The following is a 23665-nucleotide window of genomic DNA, read 5'->3' as shown; positions in this document are numbered from 1 at the left end:
ACAGAGGCCCCCACACTTCCTGCTTCCTCACGGCTCCCCATCCCAACCAGATCCTCATTCAGCAAAATAAATATGTTCCAGTGATGTTTTTCCAGGGCTGCTTAATCAGAAAATTCAGGACAATGCTGAGTAATTATACATAGATACATAGAAGATAGGAGCAGGAAGAGGCCTTTTGGCCCATCAAGCCTGCTCCGCCATCCATCACGATCATGGCTGATCATCCAACTCAATAGCCTAATCCTGCTTTCTCCCCATAGCCTTTAATCCCATTCTCCCCAAGTGCTATATCCAGCGACCTCTTGAATATATTCAAAGTTTTAGCATCAACTACTTCCTGTGGTAATGAATTCCAAAGGCACACCACTCTTTGTGTGAAGAAATGTCTCCTTATCTCTGTCCGAAATGGTTTACCCTGAATTCTCAGACTGTGACCCCTGGTTCTGGACACACCCATCATTGGTAACATCTTCCCTGCATCTACCCTGTCTAGTCCTGTTAGAATTTTATAAGTCTCTATGAGATCCTCCCTCATTCTTCTGAACTCCAGCGAGAACAATCCCAACCTCGTCAATCTTTCCCCATATGACAGTCCCGCCATCCCTGGAATCAGTCTGGTAAACCTTTGCTGCTGTCCCTCGACAGCAAGAACATCCTTCCTCAGAGAAGGAGACCAAAACTGCCCACAATATTCCAGGTGTGGCCTCACCAAGGCCCTGTACAATTGCAGCAACACATCCCTGCTTCTATACTCGAAACCTCTCACAATGAAGGCCAACATACCATTAGCCTTCTTTACCGCCTGCTGCACCTGCATGCTTATCTTCAGCGACTGGTACACAAGGACACCCAGGTCCCGCTGCACACTCCCCTCTCCTAATTTACAACCATTCAGGTAGTAATCTGCCTTCCTGTTTTTGCTTCCAAAGTGAATAACCTCACACTTACCCAAATTATACTGCATCTGTCATTGATTTGCCCACTCACCCAACCTGTCCAGATCTTGCTGTAGGATCCCTGCATCCTCGTAACAATTCACCCCCCCACTAATTGATTGACCACCTTCCATAGCAGAGCTGTTGTTTGGCCAGGAACCTTGGGCAATAGTAATAATAATCTTGGGCGAAATTCTCCGACCCCCGCAGGGTCGGAGAATCGCCCGGGGCCGGCGAAAATCCCACCCCGCCGTGGCCGGAATTCTCCGCCGCCCGGGAATTGGCGGGGGCGGGAATCGCGCCATGCCAATCGGCGTGCCCTCCGCGCCGATCGGCGTGCCCCCGCAATGATTCTCCGGCCCGTGATGGGCCGAAGTCCCGCCGCTGAGAGGCCAATCCCGCCGCCGTGGTTTCAACCACCTCTGGTGGCGGCGGGATTGGCAGCGCGAGCGGATCCCTGGGGTCCTGGGGGGGGGGGGGGGGGGGGTGATCGGACCCCAGGGGGTGCCCCCACGGTGGCCAAGCCCGCGATCAGGGCCCACCAATTTGCGGGCGGGCCAGTGCCGTGGGGGCACTCTTTTTCTTCCGCCGCCGCCACGGCCTCCACCATGGTGGAGGGGGAAGAGAACCCCCCTACCGCGCATGCGCCGGTGGTGACGTCAGCGGCAGCTGACGCACCGGCGCATGCGCGAACCGGCGAAGGCATTTCGGGCAGCCCCGACGCCAGGCGGCAGGCTTCAAAGGCCGTTGGCGCCAGTTTTGGCGCCAGTCAGCGTGGCGCCAACCACTCCGGCGCGGGCCTAGACCCCAAAGGTGCGGAGAATTCTGCACCTTTGGGGAGGCCCGGCGCCGGAGTGGTTGGTGCCATTCCGCTACGCCGGGACCCCCCGCACCGCCGGGTAGGGGAGAATCCCGGCCCTTTATTATTGTCACAAGTAGGCTGACATTTACACTGCAATGAAGTTACTGTGAAAAGCCCCTAGTCGCCACAGTCAGGTGCCTGTTCGGGTCACTGAGGGAGAATTCAGAATGTCCAATTCACCTAACAGCACGTCTTTCGTGACTTGCGGGAGGAAACCGGAGCACCCGGAGGAAACCCACACAGACATGGGGAGAACGTGCAGACTCCACACAGACAGTGACCCAAGGGGGAAATCGAACCTGGGATCCTGGTGCTGTGAAGCGACTGTGCTAACCAATGTGCTACCGTGCCGCTCCCAAGAGGAAATCACCTTCTTTATCTATCGGAATCAATATTAGCCATCTTAATAAATCTCTCAGAGCATAATCTAACTCTCAGCAACCAACAAGGAAGGGTTGATGGTACCTGCCAACGCTACCGGTGTGGTGTATACAAGAGAGAAGGACTCTGAGGGCTCCTGGCGAAGGATTGACAGATGAACACTTTGATTGATCCATGGTAATAAACATAATATATTTGAGTCTTCCTTTACTGAGGACAACATATCTATTTGTGCAGTGAGAGCTGGATGTGGCTGCAGAACAGAGTGAAAGCCCCATCTGTGGAGAGCTTTGATCTGCACTGCTGCCGTATATTCTAACCTCCAAGCAGAGAGCTGTGCCAATTTAATTAGCGGATTAAATTCATGGGCCAGCTCAGAATCGTCAGCCATTTCTTCTGCCTGCCTAGCCATATTAGCTTTCTGTTTTCTACATGTAAACAGAGAAAATAGGAGAAGGGGGAGGCCATTTAGCCCTTCAAACCTGCTCTGTCATCCATTATGATCATGACTGATGACCAAACTCAGTAACCTGTCCCCGCTTTCCCCCCCATATCCTTTGATTCCCTTTGCCCCAAGTGCTAAAACTTACCGCTTCTTGGAAACATACATGGGTTCTTCATCAGCCAATGCCAAAATTGGGAAAGTTGATTGGGCGGAGATTCTGTCTTGATGCCAAAATTCTGGCGGGCGCCTGGCGATGCTCCGATGCCTCGACAGTGGCGTCAATGCACATATAGTAAATGCCGTTTGCATATCAATAGTGGGCCTTCTCCAGGATTCGCCGGGGCCTCTGCGATGCTCTGCCTCCACCGGAGGGAATTACCAACAGCAAGTTTCACTTATGGTTTCAAAAATCATTAAACACGCGCTCTGGCCGGCGACGGAGAGAGAGGAGGGTTTGACTTGCAGGGGTGTGACCGTGGGCTACTAGTCCTGCCACTGGCTGGGGTGGTGGGGAGGGAATGTGAATGAAAAATGAAAATGAAAATCACTTATTGTCACAAGTAGGCTTCAAATGAAGTTACTGTGAAAAGCCCCTAGTCGCCACATTCTGGCGCCTGTTCGGGGAGGCTGGTACGGGAATGTCTGCCAGGCACGGAGTGGGGGAAGCAGGGGAGGTGACCAGTGGATGTGCTGTGTGGCTGGAGTGACCCTCCATGGGACCCGGGTGTCCGGTCAGACTGATGAACTCAGTGTTGATCAGTATATGGAATTACATTATTGCAATCATAGAAACGTGGTTGAACGAAGGGCAGGACTGGCAGCTGAACATCCCAGGGTATAGAAATTTCAGGCACGATAGAGGGGGAGGTAAAAGAGGAGGAGGCGGGAGAGCAGCAGTACTCAGGGATGATATCTTAGTAGGTTCCTCAAATTAAGCCATATGCGTAGACCTTAGTAACAAATGGGGGCGATCACATTGCTGGACGTGTACTCTAGCCCCCAAACAGTCAGGAAGAGATAGAAGGGCAGATATGAAGGCAAATCTTGTGAGAATTGTAAGAAAAATTGGGTAGTAATAGTTGGGGGTTTCAACTTCCCCAATATTAACTGAAATAGTCAAAGTGTGAAAGTCTTAGAGGGGCAGAATTTTAAAAATGCATCCAGGAGAGCTTTTTATGCCCATATGTAGCAAGTCCGAACAGAAAGGGGTCAGCATTGGATCTAGTTTTAGGGAATGAAGCCAGGAAGTGGGTGAAGTTTCAGTGGGGGAGCATTTTGGAAACAGTGACCATAACTCAGTAGTATTTACAGTAAGAAGTCTTACAACACCAGGTTAAAGTCCAACAGGTTTGATTCAAACACGAGCTTCCTGAGGAAGGAGCAGTGCTCCGAAAGCTCGTGTTTGAATCAAACCTGTTGGACTTTAACCTGGTTTTGTAAGACTTCTTACTGTGCTCACCCCAGTCCAACACCGGCATCTCCACATCATCAGTAGTATTTAAGGAAAGTTACGGAAAAGGAGAAAGATAGACCGGAAATTAAGATTCTTAATTGGGGTGGGCCAATTTTAATAAAATAAGAGAGGAGCGGGATTCTCCTTCCCCCCCAGCCCCGTTTTTCGGTGGGAACGTTGCGGTGAGCGCACTGCCAGCGAAGCAGAGGATCCCGCCGATGGGAACGTTGCAGTGAGCGCACTGCCAGCGAAGCAGAGGATCCCGCCGGTGGGAACGTTGCGGTGAGCGCACTGCCAGCGAAGCAGAGGATCCCGCCGATGGGAACGTTCCGGTGAGCGCACTGCCAGCGAAGCAGAGGATCCCGCCGGTGGGAACGTTCCGGTGAGCGCACTGCCAGCGAAGCAGAGGATCCCGCCGGTGGGAACGTTGCGGTGAGCGCACTGCCAGCGAAGCAGAGGATCCCGCCGGTGGGAACGTTGCGGTGAGCGCACTGCCAGCGAAGCAGAGGATCCCGCCGGTGGGAACGTTGCGGTGAGCGCACTGCCAGCGAAGCAGAGGATCCCGCCGGTGGGAACGTTGCAGTGAGCGCACTGCCAGCGAAGCAGAGGATCCCGCCGGTGGGAACGTTGCGGTGAGCGCACTGCCAGCGAAGCAGAGGATCCCGCCGGTGGGAACGTTGCGGTGAGCGCACTGCCAGCGAAGCAGAGGATCCCGCCGGTGGGAACGTTGCGGTGAGCGCACTGCCAGCGAAGCAGAGGATCCCGCCGGTGGAGACTCTCACAGAGGATCTGTCCAAAGTTAACTGGGAGCAGCGACTTGTAGGAAAATCTTCATCAGAGCAGTGGGATTCATTCAAAAAGAAAATAGAGAGAGTACAGGGCCAACATGTTCCCGTGATAGAGAAGGGCGGAAGGAGTAAGTCCAGAGAACCCTGAATAAGGGTCAGACAAGGAAACAAAGGGAGGCTTATGGCAGATACCGAGGGCTCAATGCAGCGGAGAGCCCAGAGGAATATAGAAGGTGCAGGGGGTTACTTAAGAAAGAAATTAGGAAAGCGAAGAGGGGGCATGATCAAGCACTGGCGGGTAAAATAAAGGAAAATAGATATGTGTTTTATGCTTATATTAAGGGCAAGAGGATGACCAGGGTCAGAGTATTAGGGACCATTGTGGCAATTTGTGTGTAAAACTGAGTGGGTATCACCCCTACAACCCAAACAGATGTGCAGGGTAGGTGAATTGGCCAGGCTAAATTGTCCCTTAATTGGAAATGAAACAAATTGGGTACTCTAAATTTATTTTCAAAAATTGGTTGTGGAACGGGAAGATATAGGTGAGGTTTTAGACAAGTACTTTGCATCTGTGTTCATTAAGGGGAAGGATAATGTAGGTATAGAAATCAGGGGGGCTCATTGTGATTTACTTGAAAAACATAAAACTGAGAGGGAGTAGGTATTGACAGTTCTAACAGCATAAAAGTGGATAAATCCCCAGGGCCAGATGAGATGTATCCCAGGTTGCTGTGAGAGGCAAGAGCAGAGATTACAGTGGCTTTGACAAAACGGTTTAAATCTTCTCTGACCACAGGAGAGGTGCCAGAGCACTGGAGGGCAGCTAAAGTGGGGACATTATTCAAGACGGAAAGTAGGGATGAAGTAGGAAATTACAGTCTAACTACAGTGGTAAGGAAAAAATTCAGAAGGACAGAATTAATCTCCACTTGGAGAGGCGAGTATTTAATCAAGGATAATCGGCATGGATTTGTCAAAGGGAGATCATGGGCGCGATTCTCTGGCTGCGTTGCCCTCGAGCGAGGACACAATGCGGTTGGAGAACCTCGGGAGGGCGGAGGCTTCCTGACAGGCGGTTTTAAACCGACTTCGGCGAACTACCCGGTGCTCACCGGCATCGCAAGATCCATTGCCCCCCCCCCTAGCGAGGCTGTAGCCGGGCGCCGTTCAGCCCCCCCCCCCTCCCCTAGCGAGGCTGTAGCCGGGCGCCGTTCAGCCCCCCCCCCCTCCCCTAGCGAGGCTGTAGCCGGGCGCCGTTCAGCCCCTCCCCCCCTCCCCTAGCGAGGCTGTAACCGGGCGCCGTTCAGCCCCTCCCCTAGCGAGGCTGTAGCCGGGCGCCGTTCAGCCCCTCCCCTAGCGAGGCTGTAGCCGGGCGCCGTTCAGCCCCTCCCCTAGCGAGGCTGTAGCCGGGCGCCGTTCAGCCCCTCCCCTAGCGAGGCTGTAGCCGGGCGCCGTTCAGCCCCTCCCCTAGCGAGGCTGTAGCCGGGGGCCGTTCAGCCCCTCCCCTAGCGAGGCTGTAGCCGGGCGCCGTTCAGCCCCTCCCCTAGCGAGGCTGTAGCCGGGGGCCGTTCAGCCCCTCCCCTAGCGAGGCTGTAGCCAGTTGCCATTCAGCCCCTCCCCTAGCGAGGCTGTAGCCAGTTGCCATTCAGCCCCTCCCCTAGCGAGGCTGTAGCCAGTTGCCATTCAGCCCCTCCCCCTCCCCTAGCGAGGCTGTAGCCGGGCGCCGTTCAGCCCCTCCCCTAGCGAGGCTGTAGCCAGTTGCCATTCAGCCCCTCCCCTAGCGAGGCTGTAGCCAGTTGCCATTCAGCCCCTCCCCTAGCGAGGCTGTAGCCAGTTGCCATTCAGCCCCTCCCCCTCCCCTAGCGAGGCTGTAGCCGGGCGCCATTCAGCCCCCCGCCCTCCCCTAGCGAAGCTGTAGCCGGGCGCCGTTCAGCCCCTCCCCTAGCGAGGCTGTAGCCGGGGGCCGTTCAATACAGCTCCGTACAAACGTCGGCCAGGTGGAATGGCATCCAGGGAGTATCCCGACTCCAAAGTCTAGTGGGAGTGTGTAAAGTGTGGAGGCTGTCGGGAAGCCCGCGGGAGGGTGTAAGCACCTTCTCCAGCCGCCTTGTGCTCTCGTTTGAGCACAATGCGACAAGCGGATCACACTCAACATCTCTGGAAGCAACCTAGTGAACTTCCTCTGAACGGCCTTCAATGCCACTACATCTTTCCTCAAATAAGGGGACCCAAACTGTGCAAAATACTCCAGGTGCAGTCTCACCAATGCCTTGTATAGTTGCAACAACACTTCCTTATCTTTATACTCAATTCCTTTAGCTATAAATGCCAATATTCCGTTCACTTTCTTTATTATCTGCTGTACCTGCATGCTCGTTTTCTGTGACTCATGAACGAGGACTCCCAGATCCCTCTGCATCGGAGCATCCCAAAGTCTTTCCCCATTTAGATAATAAGTTGCCTTTCCATTTTTCCAACCAAGGTTCATGACCTCACACTTATTCACGTTAGACTCCATCTGCCACATTTTGGCCCACTCACCTAACCTTCTTATTTCCTCATTGCAACTTACTGTCCCACCCATTTAAAAAAATAAATTTAGAGTACCCAATTCATTTTTCCAATTAAGGGGCAATTTAGTGTGTTCAACCCACCTACCCTGCACATCTTTGGGTTGTGGGGGTCAGACCCACGCAGACACGGGGAGAATGTGCAAACTCCACACAGACAGTGACCCAGAGCCGGGATTGAACCTGGGACCTCGGCGCCATGAGACTGGAGTGCTACCACTGCGCCACCATGCGCCACCCTCTGTCCCACTCGTTTTAATGTTATCTGCAAACTTGGCTATAAAACCCTCTATCTATGTATCCAAACCGTTAATACATATTGTAAATAGCTGGGGTCCGAGGACCAAACCCTGTGGCACCCCACTAGTTACACCTTGCCATCCAGAAAAAGACCCATTTATCCCGACACTCTGTCTCCTGTCCATCAGCCAGTCTTCTATCCAAGCTAATAAATTACCCCTAATCCCCTGTGATCTCACTTTGTGAATTAAATTTCTGTGCGGCACCTTATCAGATGTCTTCTGAAAGTCCAGATACACTACATCTACAGGATCCCCATTATCCACTTTACTTGTTACATCTTCAAAGCTCAAGCAAATTTGTCAAACACGATTTACCCTTCATAAACCCATGCTGACTCTGATGGATTGCGTTTTACTTTCCAAATGTCCTGGTTTAGCACAGTGGGCTAAACAGACGGCCTGTAATGCAGAACAATGCCAGCAGCAAGGGTTCAATTCCCGTACTGGCCTCCCCAAACAGGCGGTGGAATGTGGCAACTAGGGGCTTTTCACAGTAACTTCATTGAAGCCTACTTGTGACAATAAGCGATTATTATTTATTAATTATTACTTCCTTAATAATGGATTCTAACAATTTCCCAACAACTGATGTTAAACTAACTGGTCTGTAATTTCCCACATTCCGCCTCCCTCCCTTTTTGAAAAAGGGTGTTACATTGCCATTTTTCCAATCCACTGGAATGGTTCTCATGTCCAGGGAATTTTGGGATATCAGAGCTAATGCCACTCTCTGCTGCCACTTCCTTTAACACTCTAGGATGCAGGCCATCAGGCCTGAGGGACTTGTCTGCCCTCAATCCCAATAGTTTGTTGAGTACCGTGTCCCTAATGATGTTGATTGTTCTGATTTACACCCTTTCTATTACCTCGGAATCACCCGTTCCTCTCAGAATATATATGCGATATGCTTTATTAACTGAAGTTTAGAATATAAAAGCAGGGAGGTTATGCAGGAGCTGTATAAAACGCTGGTTAGGCCCCAGCTGGAGTATTGTGTGCAGTTCTGGTCACCACATTATGGAAAGGAAGTGATTGCCCTGGAGAGGGAGCATAGGAGATTGACCAGGATGTTGCCTGGGCTGGAGTGCTCAGCTATCAAGGGAGGCTGAATAGGCTGGGTTATTTTTCCCTAGAATAGAGAAGGCTGAGGGTGGACCTGATTGAGGTGTGTAATATTATGAGGGATAAAGATGAAGTGGATAGGAAGGTACTTTTCCCCTTGATGGAGGGGTCAATAGATTTTAGGTAAGGTACAGGAGTTTTGAGGACATTTGAGATTAAACTTTTTAACCCAAGGGTAGTGGGAATCTGGAAGTCACTGCCTTAGAGGGTCGCAGAGACAGGAAGTATTTTGATGAACATGGCACAGTCTGCAAGGCTCTGGGCCAAGTGCTGGAAAATGGGTTTAGAATGGATCAGTGCTTGACGGTCAGCACAGATGCAATGGGCCGAAGGATCTCTTTCCGTGCTGTAAACTCTATGACATGCTGCATGGGCATTCTCCACCTGTACAACAGAAGGTAAACATTCTGAGGCTATTACCCCTGTGTCTCCTGCCTCAGACTGTATCAGATAATGGGCTACACACTGTGTGGAGAAATGCACCCCACACTGTCCGGATGGCGAGCGTGAGTGATGCTGATGCACCTTCAGAATGCGAGTTTATTGCAGAGAGCGCGTCCGGTTGACTACATTCCTGCTCATTGCTCTGCAACTTGGTCAGACATGTGTCCACGTGCTCAGTATAACTATGGATGGATGCACGCCACATCCCTCTCAGAACATTCCAAGGACAAACAGCATTCATCACAATAGGTGACCATCAAGCAAGGCAGATGAAACAGCACAAATAATAGAACTCTGTTCTTTCAGGATCTCCTGTCTGACTTTACTTCATATTCAATTACCTTAAAATCTTACACAATCGAACAAAAGCTTGGGGGGAGTTTCGAGTTCTGTTTGGAGTTTGGGGGGAGGGGGGTAGGCTCAGGGGATCAACAATCACACACCACAGAAGATGGCCCTTCGGCCCATCGGGTCTGCACCAACGAATGAAAAACACCTGATCTGCCGACCTAATCCCATTTGTCAGCACTTGGCCCACAGCCTTGAATGTTCTGACGTGCCAAGTGCTGATCCAGGTAATTTTGAAAGGATGTGAGGTAACCCGCCTCTACCCCCCTCCCAGGCAGTGCGTTCCAGACCCTCACCACCCTCCCAGGCAGTGTGTTCCTGACCGTCACCACCCTCCCAGGCAGTGCGTTCCAGACCCTCACCACCCTCCCAGGCAGTGCGTTCCAGACCCTCACCACCCTCCCAGGCAGCACATTCCAGACCCTCACCACCCTCCCAGGCAGTGTGTTCCAGACCCTCACCACCCTCCCAGGCAGTGTGTTCCAGCCTCTCCCACCCTCCCAGGCAGTGTGTTCCTGACCGTCCCCACCCTCCCAGGCAGTGCGTTCCTGACCGTCACCACCCTCCCAGGCAGTGTGTTCCTGACCGTCACCACCCTCCCAGGCAGTGTGTTCCAGACCATCACCACCCTCCCAGGCAGTGTGTTCCTGACCGTCACCACCCTCCCAGGCAGTGTGTTCCAGCCTCTCCCACCCTCCCAGGCAGTGCGTTCCAGACCCTCACCACCCTCCCAGGCAGTGTGTTCCAGCCTCTCCCACCCTCCCAGGCAGTGCGTTCCTGACCGTCCCCACCCTCCCAGGCAGTGTGTTCCTGACCGTCACCACCCTCCCAGGCAGTGTGTTCCTGACCGTCACCACCCTCCCAGGCAGTGCGTTCCAGACCGTCGCCACCCTCCCAGGCAGGGCATTCCAGCCTCTACCACCCTCCCAGGCAGTGCGTTCCTGACCGTCACCACCCTCCCAGGCAGTGTGTTCCTGACCGTCACCACCCTCCCAGGCAGTGTGTTCCTGACTGTCACCACCCTCCCAGGCAGTGTGTTCCTGACCGTCACCACCCTCCCAGGCAGTGTGTTCCTGACCGTCACCACCCTCCCAGGCAGTGCGTTCCAGACCCTCACCACCCAGGCAGTGCGTTCCAGACCGTCAGCACCCTCCCAGGCAGCGTGTTCCTGACCGTCACCACCCTCCCAGGCAGTGTGTCCCAGACCCTCACCACCCTCCCAGGCAGTGTGTTCCAGACCGTCACCACCCTCCCAGGCAGTGTGTTCCTGACCGTCACCACCCTCCCAGACAGTGTGTTCCTGACCGTCACCTCCCTCCCAGGCAGTGCGTTCCAGACCATCACCACCCTCCCAGGCAGTGTGTTCCTGACCGTCACCACCCTCCCAGGCAGTGTGTTCCAGACCCTCACCACCCTCCCAGGCAGTGCGTTCCAGACCGTCACCACCCTCCCAGGCAGTGCGTTCCAGACCGTCACCACCCTCCCAGGCAGTGCGTTCCTGACCATCACCACCCTCCCAGGCAGTGCGTTCCAGACCCTCACCACCCTCCCAGGCAGTGCGTTCCAGACCGTCACCACCCTCCCAGGCAGTGCGTCCCAGACCCTCACCACCCTCCCAGGCAGTGCGTTCCAGACCGTCACCACCCTCCCAGGCAGTGCGTTCCAGACCATCACCACCCTCCCAGGCAATGCGTTCCAGACCATCACCCCCCTCCCAGGCAGTGCGTTCCAGACCCTCACCACCCTCTGGGTAAAAATGGTTTTCCTCAAATCCCCCCAAAACATTCTGCCCCTCACCTTGAGTTTGTGCCCTTCGTAACTGAACCGTCAACTAAGGGGTTCAGCTGCTCCTTATCCACCCTGTCCATGCCCCTCATACACCCCGATCGGGTCCCTCCTCAGTCTTCTCTGCTCCAACAAAAACAACCCAAGCCGATCCAACCTCTCTTTATAACTTCAGTAAACTATGAAGGGAGTCCACACCGAGTTGTAGAAAGGAAGTTTTATTACACTAACTATTATTTACACAATGTGGAGGCGCCGGCGTTGGACTGGGGTGAGCATATAAGAAGTCTACGTCTACAACACCAGGTTAAAGTCCAACATGTTTGTTTCGAATCACTAGCTTTCGGAGGGTAGCTCTTTCCTCAGGTGAATGAAGAGGTGTTCCAGAAACATATCTACAGACAGAGTCAAAGATGCAAGACGATACTTTGAATGCGAGTCTTTGCAGGTAATTAAGTCAAATTTCACTACCTGCCGTGGCAGGGTTCATACCCGTTACTCTGGGTTTCTGAATTACTAGGCCAGTGACAATACTGTGCTGTTCTTTGTGTTTCTAAAGTCACGATGGTTGGTGCAGTGTTCACAAAGACCACAAAATAGCTGGAACTTGAACAAAGCTATAAATTTATTAACACTGCTAATTTGGATTTGACACGTACTCCTAAAGAATACACAGCTGATTATTCACATAGAAACTATACTCATCTACAACTACTCTTTACACTGTTCTAAACTATGATCTGCTCTCACTCACACTATCTATACTTCTGACTGTCTCTAGCTAACTCCTGCACTACTCTCTCCCACAAGGCTTAGTATCAATGCCTTATATACTTGTAGCTGTAGCTCCCTCTAGTGGCTACTCTAGACATTTCATTAACCCTTACAGTTCTTACAGTTATCATAAGACCACAAATACCACTGAGCCACCGCCTCCCTGGCTACTGGACTAATAACCCAGGGGATGCAATTTTTAATCCCGCCATGAGCAGATTGAGGATGTAAAATGTGTGTTAACGGCAGTCACGGTCTGATTGTTCAGGAGATACAGAGCTGTTTTATTTACTTCTTGTTTTGGAGACAATCTGCCAGACCGAATCTCTCTGTAACTCATTGCAGATTTTAGTGAATATAATCTTTTTGGAATTTATTATTTTTCACATACTTGGCCTGGGATATAGCTGACTGATTATTTGTTTGACCCAATCTCTATCCATTGAACTGCTGCAGAAACACTGGTTGTTGGGTGTGGTTTTTATGGGCAGTATTCTCGCCAAAGAAGTGATCAGACAGACCTAACCATCGTTACCATCTCACTCCCCATCTCCTGCCAACTCGAATAACTTCAGCTCCTTCATTCATTGCCTCTGGTTTATAAGGAATTTTATTTTTCCATTTTTAGAAGCTGGGTGTTTCTTGCAAGGCTGTCCTTTATTGCCTATCCTTACAAAACAAACAAAGAAACGTACAGCACAGGAACAGGCCCTTCGGCCCTCCAAGCCTGCGCCGACCATGCTGCTCGTCTAAACTAAAATCTTCTACACTTCCGGGGTCCGTATCCTTCCTGTACCAGCCTCCCCGGACAGGCGCCGGAATGTGGCGACTAGGGGCTTTTCACAGTAACTTCATTGAAGCCTACTCGTGACAATAAGCGATTTTCATTTCATTTCATTTCTATTCCCATCCTATTCATCTATTTGTCAAAATTCCCCTGAAATGTCACTATCGTCCCTGCTTCCACCACCTCCTGCGGGAACGCGTTCCAGCAACCCACTACCCTCTGTGTAAAAAACTTACCTGGTACATTTGCTCTAAGCTTTGCCCCTCACACGTTAAACCTATGCCCCCGAGTAATTGACCCCTCCACCCTGGGGAAAAGCCTCTGACTATCCATTCTGTCTCCATCATGTCGCCCCTCAACCTCCTTTGTTCAAGTGAGAACAAACCAAGTTTATTCAACCTCTCCTCATAGCTAATGCCCTCCATACCAGGCAACATCCTGGTAAATCTCTTCTGCACCCTCTCTAAAGGCTCCACATCCTTCTGGTAGTGTGGCAACCAGAATTGAACACTATACTCCAAGTGTGGCCTAACTAAGGTTCTATACAGCTGCAACATGACTTGCCAATTTTTATACTCGATGCCCCGGCTAATGAAGGCAAGCATGCCGTATGCCTTCTTGACTACCTTCTCCACCTGTGTTGCCCCTTTCAGTGACCTGTGGACCTGTACACCTAGATCTCTCTGACTTCAATACTCTTGAGGGTTCTACCATTCACAGTATATTCCCTACCTGTATTAAACATTCCAAAATGCATTACCTCACATTTGATTTTTTGATTTGTTTTGATTTGATTTATTATTGTCACATATATTAGTATAGAGCAGGGGTGGGCAAACTACGGCCCGCGGGCCACATGCGGCCCGCCAAAGGTCTTTATGCGGCCCACCAAGATCAAGTCATTAAAAAAAATGTTTTTAATTTTTTTTTTAATTTTAAGGTTAATGGGAAGGGCTGTCGGGTTACTGGTATAGGGTGGATATGTTGACTTGATTAGGGTGATCATTGCTCGGCACAACATGTGTTTCATGTGAAGTTTCTACTTTAAAATATTAATTAATAAAAATTAATTGCTTTTTTCCCTTTAAAAACCTTTTATTTTGGCTATTTTAAATATTAATTATTTTACTTAATATACTATGCGGCCCTTTAAAATTGTGAATTTCTGAATGTGGCCCTTGCACGGAAAAGTTTGCCCACCCCTGGTATAGAGTGAAAACTATTGTTTCTTGCGTCTCTATAAACCATGCATACCGTACATAAGCAGGAAGGAGAGACTGCAGAATATATTATTACAGTTATAGCAAGGGGTGTAGAGAAAAGATCAACTTAATACGAGGTAGGTCCATTCAGAAGTCTGATGGCAGCAGGGAAGCAGCTGGTCTTGAGTCGGTTGGAATGTGACCTCAAACTTTGGTATCTTTTTCCTGACGGAAGAAGGTGGAAGAGAGTATGTCCGGGATGTGTGGGGTCCTTAATTATGCTGGCTGCCTTTCTGAGGCAGCGGGAATTATAGATAGAGTCAATGGACAGGAGGCTGGTTTGCGTGATGGACTGGGCTACATTCACGACCTTTTGTAGTTTCCTGTGGTCTTGAGCAGAGCAGGATCCATACCAAGCTGTGATGCAACCAGAAAGAATTCTTTCTATGGTGTATCTGTAGAAGTTGGTGAGAGTCGTAGGTGACATGCCAAATTTCCTTAGTCTTCTGAGAAAGTAGAGTCGTTGGTGGGCTTTCTTAACTATAGTGTCGGCATGGGGGGGTCCAGGACAGGCTGTTGGTGATCTGGACACCTAAAAACCTGAAGCTCTCGACCCTTTCTACTTCGTTCCCATTGATGTAGACAGGGGCATGTTCTCCACTATCCTTCCTGAAGTCGATGACAATCTCCTTCGTTTTGTTGACATTTGTCCAGATTAAACTCCATCTGCCATCACTCCGCCCAAGTCTCCAAACGATCTAAATCCTGCTGTATCCTCTGACAGTCCTCATCGCTATCCGCAATTCCACCAACCTTTGTGTTGTCTACAAACTTAATAATCAGACCAGTTACATTTTCCTCCAAATCATTTATATATACTACGAACAGCAAAGGTCCCAGCACTGATCCCTGTGGAACACCACTAGTCACAGCCCTCCAATTAGAAAAGCACCCTTCCATTGCTACTCTCTGCCTTCTATGACCTAGCCAGTTCTGTATCCATCTTGCCAGCTCACCCCTGATCCCGTGTGACTTCACCTTTTGTAGCAGTCTGCCATGAGGGACCTTGTCAAAGGCCTTACTGAAGCCCATATAGACAACATCCACTGCCCTACCTGCATCAATCATCTTTGTCACCTCTTCGAAAAACACTATTAAGTTAGTGAGACGCGACCTCCCCTTCACAAAACCATGCTGCCTCTCACTAATACGTCCATTTGCTTCCAAATGGGAGTAGATCCTGTCTCGAAGAATTCTCTCCAGTAATTTCTCTACCACTGATGTAAGGCTCACTGGCCTGTAGTTCCCTGGATTATCCTTGCTACCCTTCTTAAACAAAGAAACAACATTGGCTATTCTCCAGTCCTCCGGGACATCACCTGAAGACAGTGAGGATCACAACAGCGAGACATGGTGGCCAACATGACTCTACATTCGGAGCCATGGGGTAAGGGTGGCAGAGTCCCATCTCGAAGGAACAGGAGTGAACCAGTTGGATTTTACCAATCTGTCAGCCCTTTCCTCGCTCACTGATCTCAGCTTCCAGATTGATTTAAACTATATTTAAATTCTGACTCTGCTTATGCTGGGATTTGAACTCACATCCTCTGGGTTATTGGTCAAGCAACAGAACCACTTCAGTTATTTAGCAAGGATAATAATAATAATCCTTTTATTGTCGCAAGTAGGCTTACATTAACACTGCAATGAAGTTACTGTGAAAAGCCCCTAGTCGCCACATTCCGGCGCCTGTTCAGGTCACAGAGGGAAAATTCAGAATGTCCAATTCACCTAACCTGCATGTCTTTCGGGACTTGTAGGAGGAAAGACACAAGACGATATGTATGATTAGACAGCGGGCTGGGTTGGGGGGGGGGGCAAACACAAACAACAACACTGTTAGACGTTCCGACGCATGCAGCCCAGGGTTTCGGTAAATGATGGCATCAGTGGCCAGGGCACCCGGCCATTGCAGCTGGTATGTGGGGCAGGGTGGGGGTTCGGCCATCCCGCAGGGGAGGTCTGGGGTACGGGTGTGTGTGGGAGGGGCGGAGTTAGTGCCAGGGGCCCGGAGTGGCCAACTCACCCTGACCACCCTGAGGAGGTCGTGGAGTTGCCCACGGTGCTGACCGCCTCTGCCACCCACGCCCTGGCACAGCGATCGGCGTCCCTGGCGGCCTTCCTCCCAGGCCGGGGTACGAGGTCATCATTCTCTCCTCCATGGCGTCCAGGAGGGTGCCCAGCTCAGCGTCCCTGGACCGTGGTGCTGCTCTCCTTCCAGCCGCCCTGTTGACTGGGACGGTGTGTGCGGGGGGGGGGAAGGATCGTTTAAGCACGGCTGCGGTGTGTGAGCCTCATGTGCATCAGACAGCTTCTGTCGCGACACGATGGCCTTCTTACAGGAACTCAGTACCCATGGACCAGTTGAACCAGGAACATTCCTCGTCACAATGGATGTCTCGGCACTCTACACCAGCATCCCCCATGACGATGGCATTGTTGCAACAGCCTCAGTCCTCAACACCGACAACTGCCAACCTCCAGACGCAATTCTGCAACTCATCCGCTTCATTCTAGATCACAACGTCTTCACCTTCGACAACAAATTCTTCATCCAGACACATGGAACAGCCATAGGGACCAAATGTGCACCTCAACTTGCCAACTTCTTCATGCACAAGTTTGAACGAGACCTCCTCACCGCACAGGACCTTCAACCGACGTTACACACAAGATACATCGATGACACTTTTTCCTTTGGACTCACAGCGAAGAATCACTGAAACGACTACACAACGACATCAATAAGTTCCATCCCACCATCAGACTCACCATGGACTACTCTCCAGAATCGGTTGCATTCTTGGACACACTCATCTCCATCAAGGACGGTCACCTTAGCACTTCGCTTTACCGCAAGCCCACAGATAACCTCACGATGCTCCACTTCTCCAGCTTCCACCCTAAACACATTAAAGAAGCCATTCCCTATGGACAAGCCCTTCGTATACACAGGATCTGCTCAGACGAGGAGGAAAGTAACAGATATCTACCGCCGCTGAATGATGCTCTAGTACGAACGGGGTATGGTGCTCAGATCTTCGGGTAAGCGTTCTCCAAGGTGGCCTTCAGGACGTGCGACAACACAGAATCGCCGAGCAGAAACTTAGAGCCAAGTTCCGCACACATGAGTGCGGCCTCAACCGGGACCTGGGATTCATGTCGCATTACATCCACCCCCCAGCATCTGGCCTGGACTTGCAAAATCCTACCAACTGTCCTGGCTTGAAACAATTCACACCTCTTTAACCTGGGGTTACCCCTCTCTCCAGTTGCTCTGTCTGGACCTGTAAAGACTAAATTATCTGCAAAGACTCACATTCAAAGTATCGTCTTGCATCATTGATCTTGTCTGTATATGTGTTTCTGGAACCCACTTCTTCATTCACTTGAGGAAGGAGCCGCGCTCCGAAAACTAGTGATTTGAAACAAACTTGTTGGACTTTAACCTGGTGTTGTAAGACTTCTTACTGTATTATTTTTTCAGTGAGCTTTCAGTTGAATTTGTTCCCTAGCAACCCGGACAGGAAAGAAAGCCTTTGGCTGTTTTGAATCCAATTGACAAGATTCAAGTAGGATTCTTGTCAAGGGATAAACAAATGCCTTTATTTTGTGACATGAATTTTCTCTCTAATGTCTAACAATTCTAGGTTTAGAAAAGAGAATCACTTTATAATCATCCCATGAAATAAACACCCTCTGGAATAATTATCCTATGGAATATAGGTGGCACAGTGGTTAGCACTGCTGCCTCACAGCGCCAGGGCCCCGGGTTTGATTCTGGCCTCAAATCACTGTCTGTGTGGAGTTTGCACGTTCTCCCCGTGTCTGCATTGGTTTCCTCCGGGTGCTCCGGTTTCCTCCCACACTCCAATCATGTGCAGGTTAGGTGGATTGACCATGATAAATTGCCCCTTAGTGTCCAAAGGTTAAGTGGGGTTACAGGGATAGGGCGGGAGAGTGGGCCTAGGTCGGGTGCTCTTTCTGAGGGTTGTGCAGTTGTGATGTGTCAAATAGCCTCCTTCTGCCCTGCAGGTATTCTATGATTCTATGAACAATCACACTATGGAATAATAACCCAATGGCTTCCAAACAACCGAGGGAATTTTATATTCAATGTAAGGTGATATTTGCATTGTTGCAAATTCCTCCTCCTGACATTGAGCTCTTTCCCCTGAGCCTGAGTACCTGGTACATCAGAGTTCCCCCTGAGCCTGAGTACCTGGTACATCAGAGTTCCCCCTGAGCCTGAGTACCTGGTACATCAGAATTCCCCCTGAGCCTGAGTACCTGGTACATCAGAGTTCCCCTGGGCCTGACTACCTGGTACATCAGAATTCCCCCTGGGCCTGAGTACCTGGTACATCAGAGTTCCCCTGGGCCTGAGTACCTGGTACATCAGAATTCCCCCTGGGCCTAAGTACCTGGTACATCAGAATTCCCCCTGAGCCTGAGTAACTGGTACATCAGAGTTCCCCCTGGGCCTGAGTACCTGGTACATCAGAGTTCCCCCTGGGCCTGAGTACCTGGTACATCAGAATTCCCCCTGGGCCTGAGTTCCTGGTACATCAGAATTCCCCCTGACCCTGAGTAACTGGTACATCAGAGTTCCCCCTGGGCCTGAGTTCCTGGTACATCAGAATTCCCCCTGGGCCTGAGTACCTGGTACATCAGAGTTCCCCCTGAGCCTGAGTAACTGGTACATCAGAGTTCCCCTGAGCCTGAGTACCTGGTACATCAGAATTCCCCCTGAGCCTGAGTAACTGGTACATCAGAGTTCCCCCTGGGCCTGAGTACCTGGTACATCAGAGTTCCCCCTGAGCCTGAGTACCTGGTACATCAGAGTTCCCCCTGAGCCTGAGTACCTGGTACATCAGAGTTCCCCCTGAGCCTGAGTAACTGGTACATCAGAATTCCCCCTGGACCTGAGTACCTAGACATAGACCAGTACAGCACAGAACAGGCCCTTCGGCCCTCGATGTTGTGCCGAGCAATGATCACCCTACTTAAACCCACGTAACCCGTATACCCGTAACCCAACAATCCCCCCATTAACCTTACACTACGGGCAATTTAGCATGGCCAATCCACCTAACCCGCACATCTTTGGACTGTGGGAGGAAACCGGAGCACCCGGAGGAAACCCACGCACACACGGGGAGGACGTGCAGACTCCACACAGACAGTGACCCAGCCGGGAATCGAACCTGGGACCCTGGAGCTGTGAAGCATTGATGCTAACCACCATGCTACCGTGAGGCCCCTGATACATGGTACATCAGAATTCCCCCTGAGCCTGAGTAACTGGTACATCAGAGTTCCCCCTGGGCCTGAGTACCTGGTACATCAGAGTTCCCCCTGAGCCTGAGTAACTGGTACATCAGAGTTCCCCCTGGGCCTGAGTACCTGGTACATCAGAATTCCCCCTGAGCCTGAGTACCTGGTACATCAGAGTTCCCCTGGGCCTGAGTACCTGGTACATCAGAATTCTCACCTTGGAAGCCTGATGGTGTACCAGGAAAACATAGCTGGCAAATCTCTCGCTGGGCAGGCGATGCTTCCCAGTGGGTGAAGGATTTTCTTGTCTGCAAATTTTATGTTTCTGAAGTCCATTTTCTTTTTAAACAGAGTCTCGGGTTGACAGTCAGAACAGATTCTCGGCAGAAGAAGTAAGTAAAATTCTGAAACTTTCATGTGAAAAGGCTGAACTATTTCTTCGGGAGGGGACAGTTTGTCTCTTCGGTCAACTCCCACAGGGGAGGTGCCAGAACACCGCAGCACCTTAGATTCCGCCCCCCCCCTCCTCCTGATCCTGGCACATCTGGTGGGCAGCAGGCAGGACAGGGCGGCACCTGGGACACCCAAACACCGGTATCCCCAGAAGATGGCCGCCAACGGGAAGCCAGGTCGCAGGGCAGGAGTCACAGCAGGCCACCTCCACTCCTGATGTACCATCTGGGGAACCACCAGGATAGAGCGTTAGAGCCCGTAAGGCCAGAAAAATAGGCACCAGTTAGGTTGGCATGGGTGCAGGACATGGTTTAGTGATAGGGCCTAGAGCACTTGTTCACATTAAACACCTGTTCACACTGTTACAACCTGCCTCGGTGCTCTGTCAGATGAGTGTGAGGAGTGGGCTGGTCTGGATGGCCAGAGAGGGGGAGCTGCGGGGGTGGGGGGAATGGGCAGACGTTGTAAGTGGGCTGGGCTCCCCACCCTCCCCGACCGTCCCCACCTCCGTCACCCTGGGGATCCGATGGCACGATGTGATGGAATGGCCAGCTCGCATGTAGGGATCACCCAGGCGGACGGTGGAAAATGCTACCTTGGGTAGGGGGTCAGACGTTGGTATACGATGTGGAGCACGGAGCTCATTGCAGAGCCGATTGTCCTCACTCTCCATCCCATGGACCAGACCCACTGTTACTGGCAACCCAGGGCCCACACCCCACAGTGCGGCAGGTATGTATCACGAGGGGGCTGCGGGGGTGGGGGCGGGGGGGCTGTGGGGGTGGGATGCGGTATCCAGGCCCCTGGCCAGTCGGTGGGGGGGGGGGGGGGGGGGGGGGGGGGGCAGCGTCTCGACGAGGCCGGGAATCGAGTGTGCCAGGATGAAGGCGTCATGGCGGCCTTTGGCATTAGAGCCCGTCCCTACTGCCAGGGGTACCATCAGCTGGCACTGCCCTTGCCAGCGGTACGCTCCGCAGCACCTATCTGGTGCCAACACAGTAGGTGTTGTCCTTGGGTGGGACGCCTGATACTCCGCCAGCGGGTGGAGGGTCAGGGCCACCAACGCCATTTACTGTACGTGGGATCTGGATCGCATTGACGCCGCTGTCGAGGTGACGGAGAATTGCTATTTGCCCTGAAATTGCTGCCCAACACGATTTCGGCATCGGAAACGATTCTCCTTCCAAACGTGTTTCCTGACTCTGCCGTCGGACGACGGAGAATCCTCCACAGGGACTGGTGTTCTCTCTAATATACACAGGGACTGTTATTCTCTCTAATATACACAGGGGCTGTTATTCTCTATAATATACACAGGGGCTGTTATTCTCTCTAATATACACAGGGACTGTTATTCTCTCTAATATACACAGGGGCTGTTATTCTCTATAATATACACAGGGGCTGTTATTCTCTATAATATACACAGGGGCTGTTATTCTCTCTAATATACACAGGGGCTGTTATTCTCTATAATATACACAGGGGCTGTTATTCTCTCTAATATACACAGGGGCTGTTATTCTCTATAATATACACAGGGCTGTTATTCTCTATAATATACACAGGGGCTGTTATTCTCTCTAATATACACAGGGACTGTTATTCTCTCTAATATACACAGGGGCTGTTATTCTCTATAATATACACAGGGGCTGTTATTCTCTATAATATACACAGGGACTGTTATTCTCTATAATATACACAGGGACTGTTATTCTCTATAATATACACAGGGGCTGTTATTCTCTCTAATATACACAGGGACTGTTATTCTCTCTAATATACACAGGGGCTGTTATTCTCTATAATATACACAGACTGTTATTCTCTATAATATACACAGGGGCTGTTATTCTCTATAATATACACAGGGACTGTTATTCTCTCTAATATACACAGGGGCTGTTATTCTCTATAATATACACAGACTGTTATTCTCTATAATATACACAGACTGTTATTCTCTATAATATACACAGGGGCTGTTATTCTCTATAATATACACAGGGACTGTTATTCTCTATAATATACACAGGGGCTGTTATTCTCTATAATATACACAGGGGCTGTTATTCTCTATAATATACACAGACTGTTATTCTCTATAATATACACAGACTGTTATTCTCTATAATATACACAGGGACTGTTATTCTCTATAATATACACAGACTGTTATTCTCTATAATATACACAGACTGTTATTCTCTATAATATACACAGGGACTGTTATTCTCTATAATATACACAGGGACTGTTATTCTCTATAACATACACAGACTGTTATTCTCTATAATATACACAGGGGCTGTTATTCTCTATAATATACACAGGGACTGTTATTCTCTCTAATATACACAGGGGCTGTTATTCTCTCTAATATACACAGGGACTGTTATTCTCTATAATATACACAGGGACTGTTATTCTCTATAATATACACAGGGACTGTTATTCTCTATAATATACACAGGGACTGTTATTCTCTATAATATACACAGGGACTGTTATTGTCTATAATATACACAGGGACTGTTATTCTCTATAATGTACACATTGACTGTTATTCTCTATAATATACACAGACTGTTATTCTCTATAATATACACAGGGGCTATTATTCTCTATAATATACACGGGGCTGTTATTCTCTATAATATACACAGAGACTGTTATTCTCTCTAATATACACAGGGACTGTTATTCTCTATAATATACACAGAGACTGTTATTCTTTATAATATACACAGGGACTGTTATTCTCTATAATATACACAGACTGTTATTCTCTATAATATACACAGAGACTGTTATTCTCTATAATATACACAGGGGCTGTTATTCTCTATAATATACACACAGACTGTTATTCTCTATAATATACACAGAGACTGTTATTCTCTATAATATACACAGGGACTGTTATTCTCTATAATATACACAGAGACTGTTATTCTCTATAATATACACAGGGACTGTTATTCTCTATAATATACACAGGGGCTGTTATTCTCTATAATGTACACATTGACTGTTATTCTCTCTAATATACACAGACTGTTATTCTCTATAATATACACAGGGGCTATTATTCTCTATAATATACACAGGGGCTGTTATTCTCTATAATGTACACATTGACTGTTATTCTCTATAATATACACAGACTGTTATTCTCTATAATATACACAGGGGCTATTATTCTCTATAATATACACAGGGGCTGTTATTCTCTATAATATACACATGGGCTGTTATTCTCTATAATATACACAGGGGCTGTTATTCTCTATAATATACACAGGGGCTGTTATTCTCTATAATATACACAAGGGCTGTTATTCTCTATAATATACACAGGAGCTGTTATTCTCTATAATATACACAGGGGCTGTTATTCTTTATAATATACACAGAGACTATTATTCTCTATAATATACACAGACTGTTATTCTCTATAATATACACAGGGACTGTTATTCTCTATAATATACACAGGGGCTGTTATTCTCTATAATATACACAGAGACTGTTATTCTCTATAATATACACAGGGACTGTTATTCTCTATAATATACACAGGGGCTGTTATTCTCTATAATATACACAGGGGCTGTTATTCTCTATAATGTACACATAGACTGTTATTCTCTATAATATACACAGACTGT

At 49.6% G+C, this 23665-nt stretch overlaps 1 protein-coding gene across 1 annotated transcript in view; it reads left to right on the top strand.

Annotated features, from left to right (window-relative positions):
• The window catches only part of LOC119953533 (ankyrin repeat and fibronectin type-III domain-containing protein 1-like), a 219701-nt gene that overhangs the window by 104741 nt on the left and 91295 nt on the right, over window positions 1-23665 (top strand). Inside the window, exon 5 of the mRNA XM_038777905.1 lies at window positions 19890-19930. Coding sequence (XP_038633833.1) covers window positions 19890-19930 — 41 coding nt within the window. The remainder of the gene's footprint in view (window positions 1-19889; window positions 19931-23665) is intronic.

This window comes from Scyliorhinus canicula, chromosome 18 (assembly GCF_902713615.1).
Source record: "Scyliorhinus canicula chromosome 18, sScyCan1.1, whole genome shotgun sequence".
NCBI classification, from domain to species: Eukaryota; Metazoa; Chordata; class Chondrichthyes; order Carcharhiniformes; family Scyliorhinidae; genus Scyliorhinus; species Scyliorhinus canicula.
The sequence above is the reverse complement of the archived record's forward strand: the minus strand, read 5'-3'. Positions and strand labels throughout refer to the sequence as shown.